The sequence below is a fragment of the Lemur catta genome, chromosome 3 (genome assembly GCF_020740605.2).
Source record: "Lemur catta isolate mLemCat1 chromosome 3, mLemCat1.pri, whole genome shotgun sequence".
Taxonomy (NCBI): domain Eukaryota; kingdom Metazoa; phylum Chordata; class Mammalia; order Primates; family Lemuridae; genus Lemur; species Lemur catta.
In genome coordinates this window covers 40,860,044-40,872,632 of record NC_059130.1, presented here as the reverse complement: position 1 = coordinate 40,872,632, position 12,589 = coordinate 40,860,044, and the positions used below count along the sequence as shown (strand labels likewise).

General features: G+C 35.3%; 1 protein-coding gene across 4 annotated transcripts in view; it reads left to right on the top strand.

Annotated features, from left to right (window-relative positions):
* Positions 1 to 12,589, top strand: part of RABGAP1L (RAB GTPase activating protein 1 like) — a 646,139-nt gene that overhangs the window by 326,516 nt on the left and 307,034 nt on the right. The window contains exon 15 of one of the 4 annotated variants that reach the window (XM_045547316.1): positions 10,673 to 10,747. The exons of the other annotated variants lie outside the window; for them this stretch is intronic. Coding sequence (XP_045403272.1) covers positions 10,673 to 10,708 — 36 coding nt within the window. The 3' untranslated portion in view covers positions 10,709 to 10,747. Of the gene's footprint in view, positions 1 to 10,672; positions 10,748 to 12,589 lie in introns of those variants that run through there. 4 annotated transcript variants of the gene reach the window in all.

Sequence of the window (12,589 nt, the reverse complement as noted above, 5' to 3'; positions counted from 1 at the left end):
TCAGATAGTGTTGGAGTAAGGTAATTAAGGCCTGAAGAATAATGATGAAAACCTTTTGCTCAGATTCTGTTTCTTTATTTTAAGTTTGATGCCCTAAGTTCAAAATAATGAACACTAGCCTAGGAATCTCTATGTAATCAAAACTAGCCCAGTGAGTACTGCTGAGTGAGATAAACTGTAATACCTTATTCTATATCCTTGCTAAAGGGGAATGCATGTGGTCTAGTAACATAACAGCTTATAAATTAAAAACATTTGTCTTGTCTCTCTTTTGTCTTATTTCAATTTTGTGTATATTTATATACATAATCTCTGAACCCTTACCTCCTTCTCTTTCTTCCCTCTCCCTCAGGTTAATGTACAAGAATGTATTATGGTAACATAAATTGAGATTGCTGGATTTTTATGCTCTTCTTAACTTTCTGACAAATTATTTATCATCCTTTCCCCCCAAGACCTTAAATATAAGAATCCTTCAGTGAGCTGTCTTCAGCTCTGTTCTTTTTTCCCCTCTACTCCATGCCTTGGAAATCCTTTACTTCTACCACTACACTCTATGCAATGATTCACAAACATATATTTCTGGTCTTCAAGTCACCTGGACTCCAAAACTGCATTTCCAGCTGTTGCCTGGATTTCTATGCTTGAAATGTAGTGATGTCTTAAACTAAATGACTTCAAAATCAAGAATCATTCTCTATTTTCTCTAACCATCTCAGCTCCTCTACACATAGCCTTCACTTTTCAGTTCAAAACGCCATCAGTCTCTTTTGATAATTTTCACAATTTTACATAGCCAACCAAAATCATGTCCATTGTACTTATATAGCATCATCAAATTAATCTTCTTCATTCCATTCTCACTGCCTGTTGCTAAGGTTCAGACCCACACATCCTCTCACCAGGAATACAGCAATTGTTGCTATTGATCTTCATGTGTGCTTCCTCCCCCAGTCCATTCCTCCCACTGTATATCTGCTTATCTTCATATATCTGCTTCCTTAAGAACTGGCCTCATGATGCCATTACCTTGTTTAAAAACTTCCACTGGGCCTTCACTGCCTCTTAACCTAAGACCAGAATTTTCAGCCTCATTTGCAAGGCCTGGTCCCAATCTAGCTCTTTAAACTCCTTTTACAAATGGAATGGTTTTTTTTCCCTCAAATATATTGCATTCTTGTCTATTTTTGTGTCTTTTTCATATTAATATATAAACTTTATGAGGGCAGTGGTTTTCTTTTAATCTGTTTTGTTTACTGTTTTATCCCCAGCAACGAAAAGCAGTATGTACCACAAAGCAGGTACTCAATAAATATTTGCTGAATGAATGGATAAGTAAATGAATAAAAGAAGGAATTGGAAGATGTCTTTAATGTGACTCAGCTATTCCTTTCTGATTTTAGGTTCTGAGTAAGAGTCCCATATCAGTAAATTTTGTTTGCTTACACTAACTTAAGTGGATTCAATTCCCTTTAATTGAATGATCCTTGACTGAGACAGCACAAAAAAGTTGCAAAGGCAACTTGTATAATGGTTTTAGAGATCTGTTACATTTTGAGAAGAGGTCCTTGTGGCTTCTCTTAGCTTTGCTTTGTCATTCTGAAAGTATAAACAAATAGTACCCCACCCCAAGGTCAGGTGTTTCACAACACAAACGTGGTGAAGGAAGAAACAAACTGATTTTAGTAGAACCACTCTTTAAATGAATAAAGGATCTCTCCATGACTTTACAGTACCATGTTTTTGATTGCATGTAACAAAGAAATTTAATAAAAGAGTCATGTATTAATTATAAAACTTGTTATAGCTAAGTAGGCCATTTATCCTAAGATACTAATTCAGTACACTAATTAGTTGATTTTCAAGGTGACACTAATTTGGTTGTCAAGCCACAATAAAACTATCCCCCATGTTCTGTATCTACATCCATTTTCTTACTACATAAATGACCAAAACTTTAGGCCAGAAGCAGCAGAATCACAAAGACAATGTGATGTCAAAACTTTGAAGTTTTAACTAGTAATCATATTTCTTAAGGAATCACGACCTGAGATGGGAGGCTCCAGATTCCTAACCTGATAAAGCATTTCTTATTTGAGTAGATATTTAGAACACCACTAAAAGCCAACCACATAGCTGCAGTTCTATCAAAAAATGTGATAGACAAAGGACAGCTTAGATTTTAAGTATAAAGTCAAGAAATAGATGTATTTATAGGTACATAAGGCTACAGATTAAGAAGGATAGGATCTGCTTCTTTACCAACCAAACATTTAAGCAGAGATGTATATTTTCAGTGAAACATAGGTGCTGATAAGTGTGCAATTTTCTTTGGTTATAAAAAATCCAGGAGGCTCATATGGGATGCTAAATGTTTATAATTAAGTAAGCTTGCTTTACAAAGCAAAAATTTAGAACATAGGAACTAAAATAAATTAAGCCATAATTTCTACCTAAGAGAAATTAAAATTTCATGCTTTTCTTTTCATGGTTACTGGAGTGATTGTAGGTACACTGAGCATACTTCTTTCATATGATTAAATTTTCTGACTCTCCATCAAGTTAAGTCCTATGGTTAAATTTCCTCTTGGTGGGCTTTCTAATAGTGTGGAACTTCTTTATACAATTAGTCATATTGTGAAGTGTTTTAGATGATTTTTTTCTGTTATCTCTTTTTTTAAAATTTAATTTTTTAAGTTGACAAATAATAATTGTGCATGTTCATAGGGTACATAATGATGTTTTGATACATATAGTGTATAATGTATGGTGATCAGATCAGGGTAATTAGCATATCCATCATCTCAAATTGGATGATTTTTAATGAACAATAAACTAATCCTATTTCTAATTAGTTAGGAAAAACAGTCCCTTCATTATATTTCGTTTGCTTATGAGAAGCTAAGACTATTTGGGATACAATGTTTCTGGCTTAGTATTCTGTTCATGGTAATAGCTAGTAACTGAGATTATTCTTAGGGATAGTGGTAGTGGTAGTATTACCACTTTTATGGCTTCTGCTCTAGTCCCTGGCTTCCAGCAAATATGTTTTTGTTATCTATTTTCCACATAATTTCTGAAATGTGTGGTGGTAGGTGTTTTAACCCATTTTATTCTAAAATAGGAACATAAGGAGGATAAATGTATACATAAGAAATCAATGCTTAAGTTGGTGCTATAAGAACATGCTAGAATTTATGTTTTGCTCTAATAACTGAAATTCACTGTCTTGCCATGCATAAAAAGACATGTTTTTAGAGCATAAAGACCACACAGTTAGCCTTCAGTCTTTCTCTAATCTTTAAATTTGCACCTGGGTAGCAGGCCAAGAATTTAGAAGGAGGTAGCCAGGTCACTCAGAATTTTTGTATTCTGGGTCTGTATGGCTCACTTGGTGCATTGGGGGACCTCTGTGATAGTGGTGTTAAATGTACACTTTTTCTGGAGCCCAAAATGCTGAAGACATTGCTTTAGGTTAGATTGTTCTGCTCAGAGATAAAGAACGTACATATATATTAATAAAATATATGTTATTCGGGATAGTTACATTTTAAATAAAGAAATGTATGTACAGATTTTCTAGCTCATGCTTGCAGTCTTCATCTATAGTGCTATAGTGCTGTGAGACCATGGCATCAAGCTTTCCTGGCAGCCTCAGTTCTCCTGGAGAATGAGTTCCTGTCACAGCACTATCATACTTGAGGGTGGATCACACGTATGCATTAAGGAAAGACTTCATGACAGTTGTTATTGTAACAAAATTGTGCTTTTACTTAAATTTTAATCATTCACATAAGGCCCATATAACATCCATTAAGTACTTTAATTTTTTTTCATTAAGTACTTTTAAAACATTGATTCTATAGCATTCTTCAATAATATTTTATATTCTTATATTCTTCAATATAATTTTAATTATTATTTATTTTTATCTGGTTTGAAATATAATGTCTGCATTCAGTAGATTATTTGCTAGTTAAATAAGTAAACTTTGAGCCCAGTAGCTATTGTTAATTGCTACTATTATAGGCTAAACCATATTACTAACATGACTACTGTAGCAAATATTTTAAAAACTTAACATTTATTTACAATTTACATATCTTAATGTCGAATTTCTCATATATTGAAATTACCTAAATTATTAATTTTATTTATTTAGATAGAATCCTTTATCTAAAATGTATAGTATAGGGCCAGGCACAGTGGCTTACGTCTGTAATCGTAGCACTTTGGGAGGCTGAGGCAGGAGGATTGCTTGAGGCCAGGAGTTCAAGACCAGCCTGGGCAACATAGAGAGACCTTATCTCTATAAAAAAGTTTTAAAAATTAGCCAGGCATGGTGGTACACACCTATAGTCCCAGCTATTCAGGAGAGTAAGCCAGGAGGATCACCTGAGCCCAGGGGTTAGAGGTTGCAATAAGCTATGATGACACCACTGCACTCTCACTCTAGTCACTCTAGTCACTCTAGTCCCTCTAGCCTGGGTAACAGAGCAAGACCCTGTCTCTAAAAAAATAATAATAATGATAATAAATAAAATGTATAGTACAAATAACAGATTTTTTTAGATATGTAACAAAGAGAATATATTTGAAGTACAATTCATATGAAAAATTGTAAAGCCAAACTAATAAAATAAGTTGTACATTTGTATGAGTATGTAGTTTATTTTGGGATGACACATAGTTTCATGACAGTCCAAGGAGGAGAGGATCTTGAAAACTACTAAGTGGTAACAGCGAATTCTGCTATCCGTTTAAAGGTGAAGGTTCAGTTATGAGAGCAGGAACCTGTAGGCAAAATCTAAAATGAATAAATCAAGAAATAGTGACATAAGCATTTGGATATTTAGGCATAATGGTAATTACTATTATTAGAAAAAAGGAAGGGGGTAGGGCAAGATGGCCAAATAGAAACCAACTCTGTTCACAAACATGGAATTCAACAACTATTCATGCAAGTAAGCACCATCAGAAGAACCAAAAATCAGGTGAATGATCATACTACCTGGTTTTTTACATTAAATCAAGGAAAGCGGCACTGAAGAGGGCAGAAAACCCAGTCTTGCTTTGCCTAAGCAACTCTTCCACCAACCCTCCGCAGTGCTGCACCAGCGTGCAGAGTGCAGAGAGAATCTGTGTGCACAGGGTAGGGAGAGTGAAGTGATTGTGGGTCTTTTCACTGAAACTCAGGGCTGCCCTGGCACAGGTGACACAGCACAGGGCAGAATTTTGCCAGTGCCAATGGAGGGAGCATATTGACCAGCCCAGCCACTGGGAAATCCTCTGCCCGGAAGAAGCCTGAGTTCCTTCACGCCCTACCACCAGCAGAAAAAGAGCGGAGTGGGGCCTGTACTAAATTTGAAAGGCTGTTATGCCACAAGGGCTACAATCCTCGGGCAGCAATTCCTCTGGCTGTGAAGGTCTATTGAAGTGGTATCTGGACTCCCATGTTTGTTACAGCACTGTCAACCTAAGTGTCCATCGATGGATGAAAGGATAAAGAAATTTGGTACATATACACAACGGAATAGTCTATAGCCACAAAAAAGAATGAAATCCTGTTGTTTGCAACAACATGGATGGATCTGGAGAATATTATGTTAAGTGAAATAACCTAAGCACAGAAATACAAATCTCACATGTTCTCACTCACATATGGGAGGTAAATATTAAAAACAATTGATCTCATGGAGACGGGGTAGAATGACAGTTACCAGAGGCTGGGACAGGTAGCAGGGAGGGGGAGGGCTAATGTGGTGATGGTCAATGGGTGCAAAAATATGCTGAGATAGATAGAATGAATAACATTTGATAGCATAACAAAGGGACTATAATCAACAATAAGTTAGAGTATACTTCAAAATAACTAAAAGAGTGGAATTGGAATGTTCCTTACATGAAAAAAATGTTAAATGCCTGAGGTGATGGATACCCCCATTACCTTGATTTCATTAATTCACACTGTATGTACCCTATGAAGATATACAACTATTATGTATACATAATAATTAAAAAGTTATTTTTTAAAAGTTGCTTCTGGGAAGATACTTATGAATAAAATTGGAATCATAGGCCCTTTGGTGCTATTTGATTTTTTTATCATGAAACATGTGTTATATTTTAAGCCCAAAAAAAAGCGGTTAAGGGATTTTTGTGTTGGTGGGATTCATTTGCCACCCTTAAAAGATTAGGGAAGGATGTTGGGAAGAAGCTAGACTGTAAGAGGACAAGAGATGGGAAGGAAGTGGAACAGCAGTACTAAAATCCTCTTCCAATAAAGAATTATGTAGCACTTAAGACCATGAGATAAAGGAGGATAATTTGCTGTAAGTTAAAACTCTTAGTTTGCTCATTTTTGTCATGAATTAAATATACTCACTTGTTTAAAGATTTCATTGACAGTCACCGTTTGTTAAATAGTTGCATAAGTGGTCAAATTCTGTGCATGAGAAGATGAAGGCAGAAAAAAAGCTTGAAAGTCTCACTGTGGAGTTGTTTCTTTTTTTCCCCTTAAGAAACTTTTGCTTTTCCTGGTCATTTTATATTAGCTAACTTTGGTTTTTAGATCAAGATGATTTTCCTTCTTTGTTTTCTCAAGGCATTTCCAATCACACCACACTCTTTTTAATCACAATTCTTTTCTGACAGGCTTTTGATTGGATCCAAATTTGCAGCCTGGGATCTAAGAATCTAATTTATGTTTCTGTTGCAGCAGTTCTCAAACACTTTAGTTTCAGGACTGCCTTACACTCTTAAAAATTATTGAGGCTTCTAAAGAGTTTTTGTTTATATGGCCTTTACCTATTGATATTTTCCATATTAGAAATCAAAACTCAGAAATTTAAAAAATGTTTTTAATTTATTTAAAATAACATTATTAGGCCCATTATGTTACTGTAACATTTTAATGAAAAAATAACTATTTTTCAATATCAAAATAGTTTAGTGAGAAGAATCACAGTCTTATATATTTTTTGCAAATCTCTTCTCTTTTTTTATTCTCTTAACAATTTTCAATGCATTGTTATTAACTATAGTCACCATATTTTACAATAGATCTCTTGAATTTATTCTTCCCAACTAATTGAAATTTTGTATCCTTTGACCAATATCTCCCCAACCCTTCCTTTCTCTCAACCCTGTTAATCACCATTCTACTTTCTATTTCTTTAAGGTCAACTTTTTTATGCTCCAAATGTAAGTGAGATCATGCGGCATTTGTCTTTCTGTGACTGGTTTATTTCACTTAACATAATGTTCCCCAGGTTCATCCATGTTATCACAAATGACAATATTTCCTTCTTTTTAAGGGCTAAGTAGTATTCCATTGTGTGTATACGTTTTCTTTATCCATTCATCCACTGATAGACACTTAGGTTGATTCCATATCTTTACTATTGTGGATAATGTTGCAATGAATATTAGGGTGCAGATATCTCTTTGATATACTCACATACTGATTTCATTTCCTTCAGATACCCAATAATGGGATTGCTTGATCAATTTCCAACAGATTGCAAATTTCTTTAATCATCTGGCTTAATGTAAAACAGTTACAATCTCAGATTTGCTTCCACATTCACTCTGTTGCATTATCACATATAATGTGGCTTCTGAAAAAGTCTATACTCATGAGAGAGAGAGTGAAAAAGGCAAATAGCTTCTTAGTATTAGCAAGAAAATAATTTTGACCTTGTGGACCCTTTGAAAGGGTGTTGCACAGCCTCCCCCCACCATATTAAGGTTTGAGCCTGTTGCCCTCTTCAGTCACAATCTAGTGAGCATGTGCATGTGTACCAACCTATGGCGCTGATGTTAGTCAGCAGCACCTGCTGGAACAAAAATACCATAGACTGCAGGTAGCTTATAAACAACAGAAATTTATTTCTTCAGTTCTGGAGGCTGAGAAATTCAAGCTCAAGGCAGTGGCAGTTTTGGTGTCTGATGAGGGCCTGTTTTTTGATTCATAGATGGCACCTTCTCGCTGTGTCCTCACACAGTGAAAGGGTCAAGGCATCTCTCTGGGGTCTTTTTTATAAGGGCACTAATCCCATTCATGAAGCCTCTGTGCTTATGATCTAATCACCTCCCCAAAGCACCACCTCCTACTACCATTACATTGGTGATTAGGTTTCAGCATGTGGATTTTGGGAGGACACAAACATTCTGACCATAGCAGTGCTCCAGTGCTAAGAAGCCCTGATTGCTATGTTTGGTTTTTCACAGTTACATGTACCAATGGGATTTTTTCTTCAACCTGTTTTTCTTTCTTCTTTCTCTTTGAAAAGGGAGGTTCAAATTCAGCAGCATTCCCTTTCTGCTTTTAAATCCATGTCCAGACAAGAAATTGGAGGCATTAAACCTTGCACTCAGTAACAATAGGGACCTCAGACATTCCCCTCAGATCTGAGCTTTAGTTGGCTGGTGTCTAAGCTTTTTTGAATGGCTAACTTTTTAGTAAAATATATTTGAGCATACATCTCCAATTTTTATGAGTTTATTTTGTATATATATAGGTACACACACACACATACACATCCTGCACTTATACATGTGTATATTAATGAGTCACATACATATGCTGTTGCATACTTGTTATAAAATGTACAAAAGTATAAATAAAAAGATTAAATATTTAAAAGTTTGAATATCATCTTTATATATTTGAGTGGATCATACATGGCACATACCCCCTAGGTACCTTTACCTCACTTTGGAGATCTAGTCAGTTGTGGCTTAAACCACAAAAGAAATGGGTAAGGAGATGGTATCTTGAGAGGGGCACTTAAGGTTAAGGCAGGTTATTTTGTTTGTTTGTCTGTTTGTTTGCCAGGGGGAGAATCTATGTAGGGAATCAGAGATGCAAGAGATTGTCCATATAACTGATAGAGTAGAAGGTAGAGAGGGATAATAAGTGAGGAGGTACATGGCCAGGGGGTTTACACTGAAAAACAGGAAGGACAATTTGTAAATTGCTAGTAAATAAGAGAGAGTGTATGATTATTTAAGGCAGGTTTGAAGTGAAAAAGTAGACTATTTCAGCTTTGAGAGAATTTCAGCTTTTCAGTAGAGTTGGTATGATGGGGTTTGGAATTAAAGGGAGTAGAAAAGATTTAAAATGGGAAATGTGAATTTGATTGGAAAAACTAAAGAAAAGACTACATGGATTACTTAGCAAAGCCCTTACTAAAGTTAGGTATGCATTTATTTTAAGCCCAAGAAGCATGGTTTGGTGACTTCTTAGCATCCTGGAGATAAGAGTAAAGAAACTAAGACAATAAAGAAAGAAAATAGACTAGAAAACATACAAGCTTGGAAATTAGCAAGAATTTCAAGAGGAGAAGGAATATAGTATGCTGTTGATGGCATATTTGAAATGGTTGCAAAGGGGGCTGAATAGAAGAGCAAGTGAAACCAAAAGGGTTTTGATGAATTCATGGGAGATGGTGATGAGTATTTACTAGAAGGTGGAATCAGATAGAGGAAAGGGAGCTGAGAGTTATAGTGTTCAGAGTCTGGGATATGAAGCAGTTCATAGTTCTTTGGATGGTAGTGATGATGGACGGTTGAAGTGGGTGCAAATGAAGATCGCTGAAGTTCAGGAATGTGGCCATTAAGGTCACCTTTGAGGAAAAGAAATAGGGCAGAGGCTAACATTTAAACCATTAATTAAAGGTGAAATAGTCCAGAGAGAAAGGTTATGACGATGGGAATAGATTATTAGAAGTTCATGGGTATGACTTCAAAAAGGGGGAGAAGTTGGTAAAACAGTGTTCTGTAATTGGAAAAGAGATGAGGGGTGGGTTACGGCACAAGAAATAATTTGCATTGGAGAGGTTGAGAGAAAGCCAGACTTCAGTTAAGGTGAGACTGTTCCTGAGGGCCCAGTGAAAGGGACCATGAGAATGGTGTCGTGGACTGGGGAGGAGTAGAGTAGGCATGGATAATGATAAACATTGAGCCAGAGCATGCCAAGGATGATAAATATAAATAACAAAGAGGAAAGAAATGAGAGAAAACTTTGCTGGTGATCCTTAGTGAATTTGACTAAGTATGGCTTTTATTGTTATAGACACTTGTGAAACTAACCAGTCGCAGCTTTCTAGGTGCAGGATGAGTTTGTTGGAAAGAGCTTCTGCATCTGCCTTCATAGATTCTGGGCTTCTCAACTGTGGAGACCAGCTGTTGTAGTGCCCCGGGGAACAAGTTTACAGATGTTGCCTTTCTGAGAATCGGCCCACCAGTATTTATTAAATTTTGCAGTATAGTAGAGAGGAATGATTGTATAAAGACTTATAACTAGGAACTGGATCTGGTTCACTCCTTCACACCAGTTCACTGTCTGTCCATAGCATCTAAATTTCCCATGATATGTGGGTGTGTGTGTGTCTGTGTGTATGTATAGATCATGGTATATACCATGTTCCTTCGGGATCTTACCCGTTGATCTTTCTTCTCCATGAAGATGCTTCCTTTTTTTCCTGTTATATCTTGGATCATAATCTACTCTAATAAAGTAATCTTGCCTATGAAATACATTATTCTTTAACAAGTCATCCTCTGGCTTTGAATAAGCTTCTTTGATCTATTTCTTAATTTTCCTATGTGTTTTCTAATGTTACCTTCTTCATTTCAAGCTCTGCCTATAAGTCATTTTTTTTTTCAGGAAGTTTTTCTGCCTCTGCGTCTGAAGGTATTCTAATCAAGGCTGATACCCTGCACAAGGGATTCTGGCTGAGGAGGTGGGTTGCTACTCAACTCTCGTAGATGTGCACCTTTGCTTCAGATTGTACCTGCCAGCCCACAGGGAGGAATACTTTTTCCTAATGTGCACAAGGCTTTCTGTGGACTAGCAGGGTTATGACTAGTCATTTATAAAAGCTGCCAGCATTCATGTATATTATTTACTAAATACTAAGGGGAAGAAGAAGAACCACTAACCAATAATGAGCACTTGCTAGTGCTGGGTGTTGTGATAAACTCAACAAGAATTATTTCATTTATTTCTCAAAATAATCTTACGAAGTAGTTGCCATAATTACAGATAATCTAGGGTAATGGACAAATGTTAAGAACAAGTCAAATTCATCCAAAATATCCACCACCTTTGGAAAGTAAAATTATCTGCTCCTGTAATAAAATTAGACTGAAATCTTGAAATCAATTAGAAGGCACTTGAGCTATTCCAGCTTTGAAATGTGTGTGTGTGCACATGTGTATGTGCAATTTATTCAGCAGAAAACCGTCTCACTGGGCTTTTCCCCCTTGGCTGGAGAGTTCTTTTTCTAGTGTATCTGTAGTTTGAGGTAATAAATCTAAGGATTTTGAGAGATCTTAAGTATTATACTGTTGTTGGAAGATTGATTTGTTTCATTTGCAAATTGGTCAATTTCCACATATGGACCTTAATACACATACATGTTGTTAGCTACTTTCTATGTGCTTGTTATTGTTGCAACCATACTTGCATATTTTTCATTGAATTGCAGGTTTCTTAAGAATAGTGATGGTATTTTTTAAATCTACAGTAACCCACCATGATTAGGTATATTGTATTGAAGTGCTCTGTGCGTGCTGACTGACACATACTTGGCAGATAAAATTTACTATAAATAGAAATTGTCTTTTTTATTAGAGATAATAGTGTTAAAGGCATACTCTGGAGATTATGCTTATTCTTAAAAGAAAAATGCAGCTAGCATTTGGTCTTAAGTTTGGGTTCTAGTATGATTTTTGCCATTTGTATAGTTAGAGACATTTCTTAGGCCCCTGCTAAATCTTTGTTAATCAAATTAGGAACCACGCTTCTAATAAAAGAGTCTGAAAAAAACTTAATAATAATACTAGTTTCTGGAAAATTGCTTGCAAATATTCAAATGCAAAAAACAATTAAGAACTCTTATTAACAATATATTATAGATTATCATGAAAGTCAAGAGACTAAGACTGAATCATTATATTTTTTAATATTAATATGAAGAACACCCTTAAAACAATGGCTTTTATTCTAATGTAAAGGCCAAATTTAGACCAATTTGTTATGATTCAATCATAATATATAATTTTAGTCAATAATAATATTTACTGAGTGCATACTGTGTGCCAAACACTATTAAGTACTATATGAATTTTCTCATTTAATCCTCCAAACAAGTGTATTATAATTAACCTTATTTTAAGATAAGAAAACTGAAGCTTCACAAGGTTAAATAACTGCTCTCATAAGTGGCAGAGCTGAGGTTTTAATACAGGGATTTGAATAGTGATTTTTTTTAAACTACAGATGCTGTAAAATGCATATTAATATAGTTCTGTATTCAAGTGTCAGTGCACAATTCTTTTAAAATGTGAAGCTAATCAATTATTTCAAAAAGAAACTTATTGGATAGTCTCTGCAATTTCATTAAGGGGAAGGGCTCAGATACAGATATGAATAATAGTTCACTAAGGTATAACATTATTATCATTAGTGGGAAATTATGGGGATGCAATCTAACTTAATCTTTAACATTTGTTATTAAAATTGTTTCTATTACACCATTGAGTTATGCATTCATGAGAAATATTTATTTCATTTTGTTTT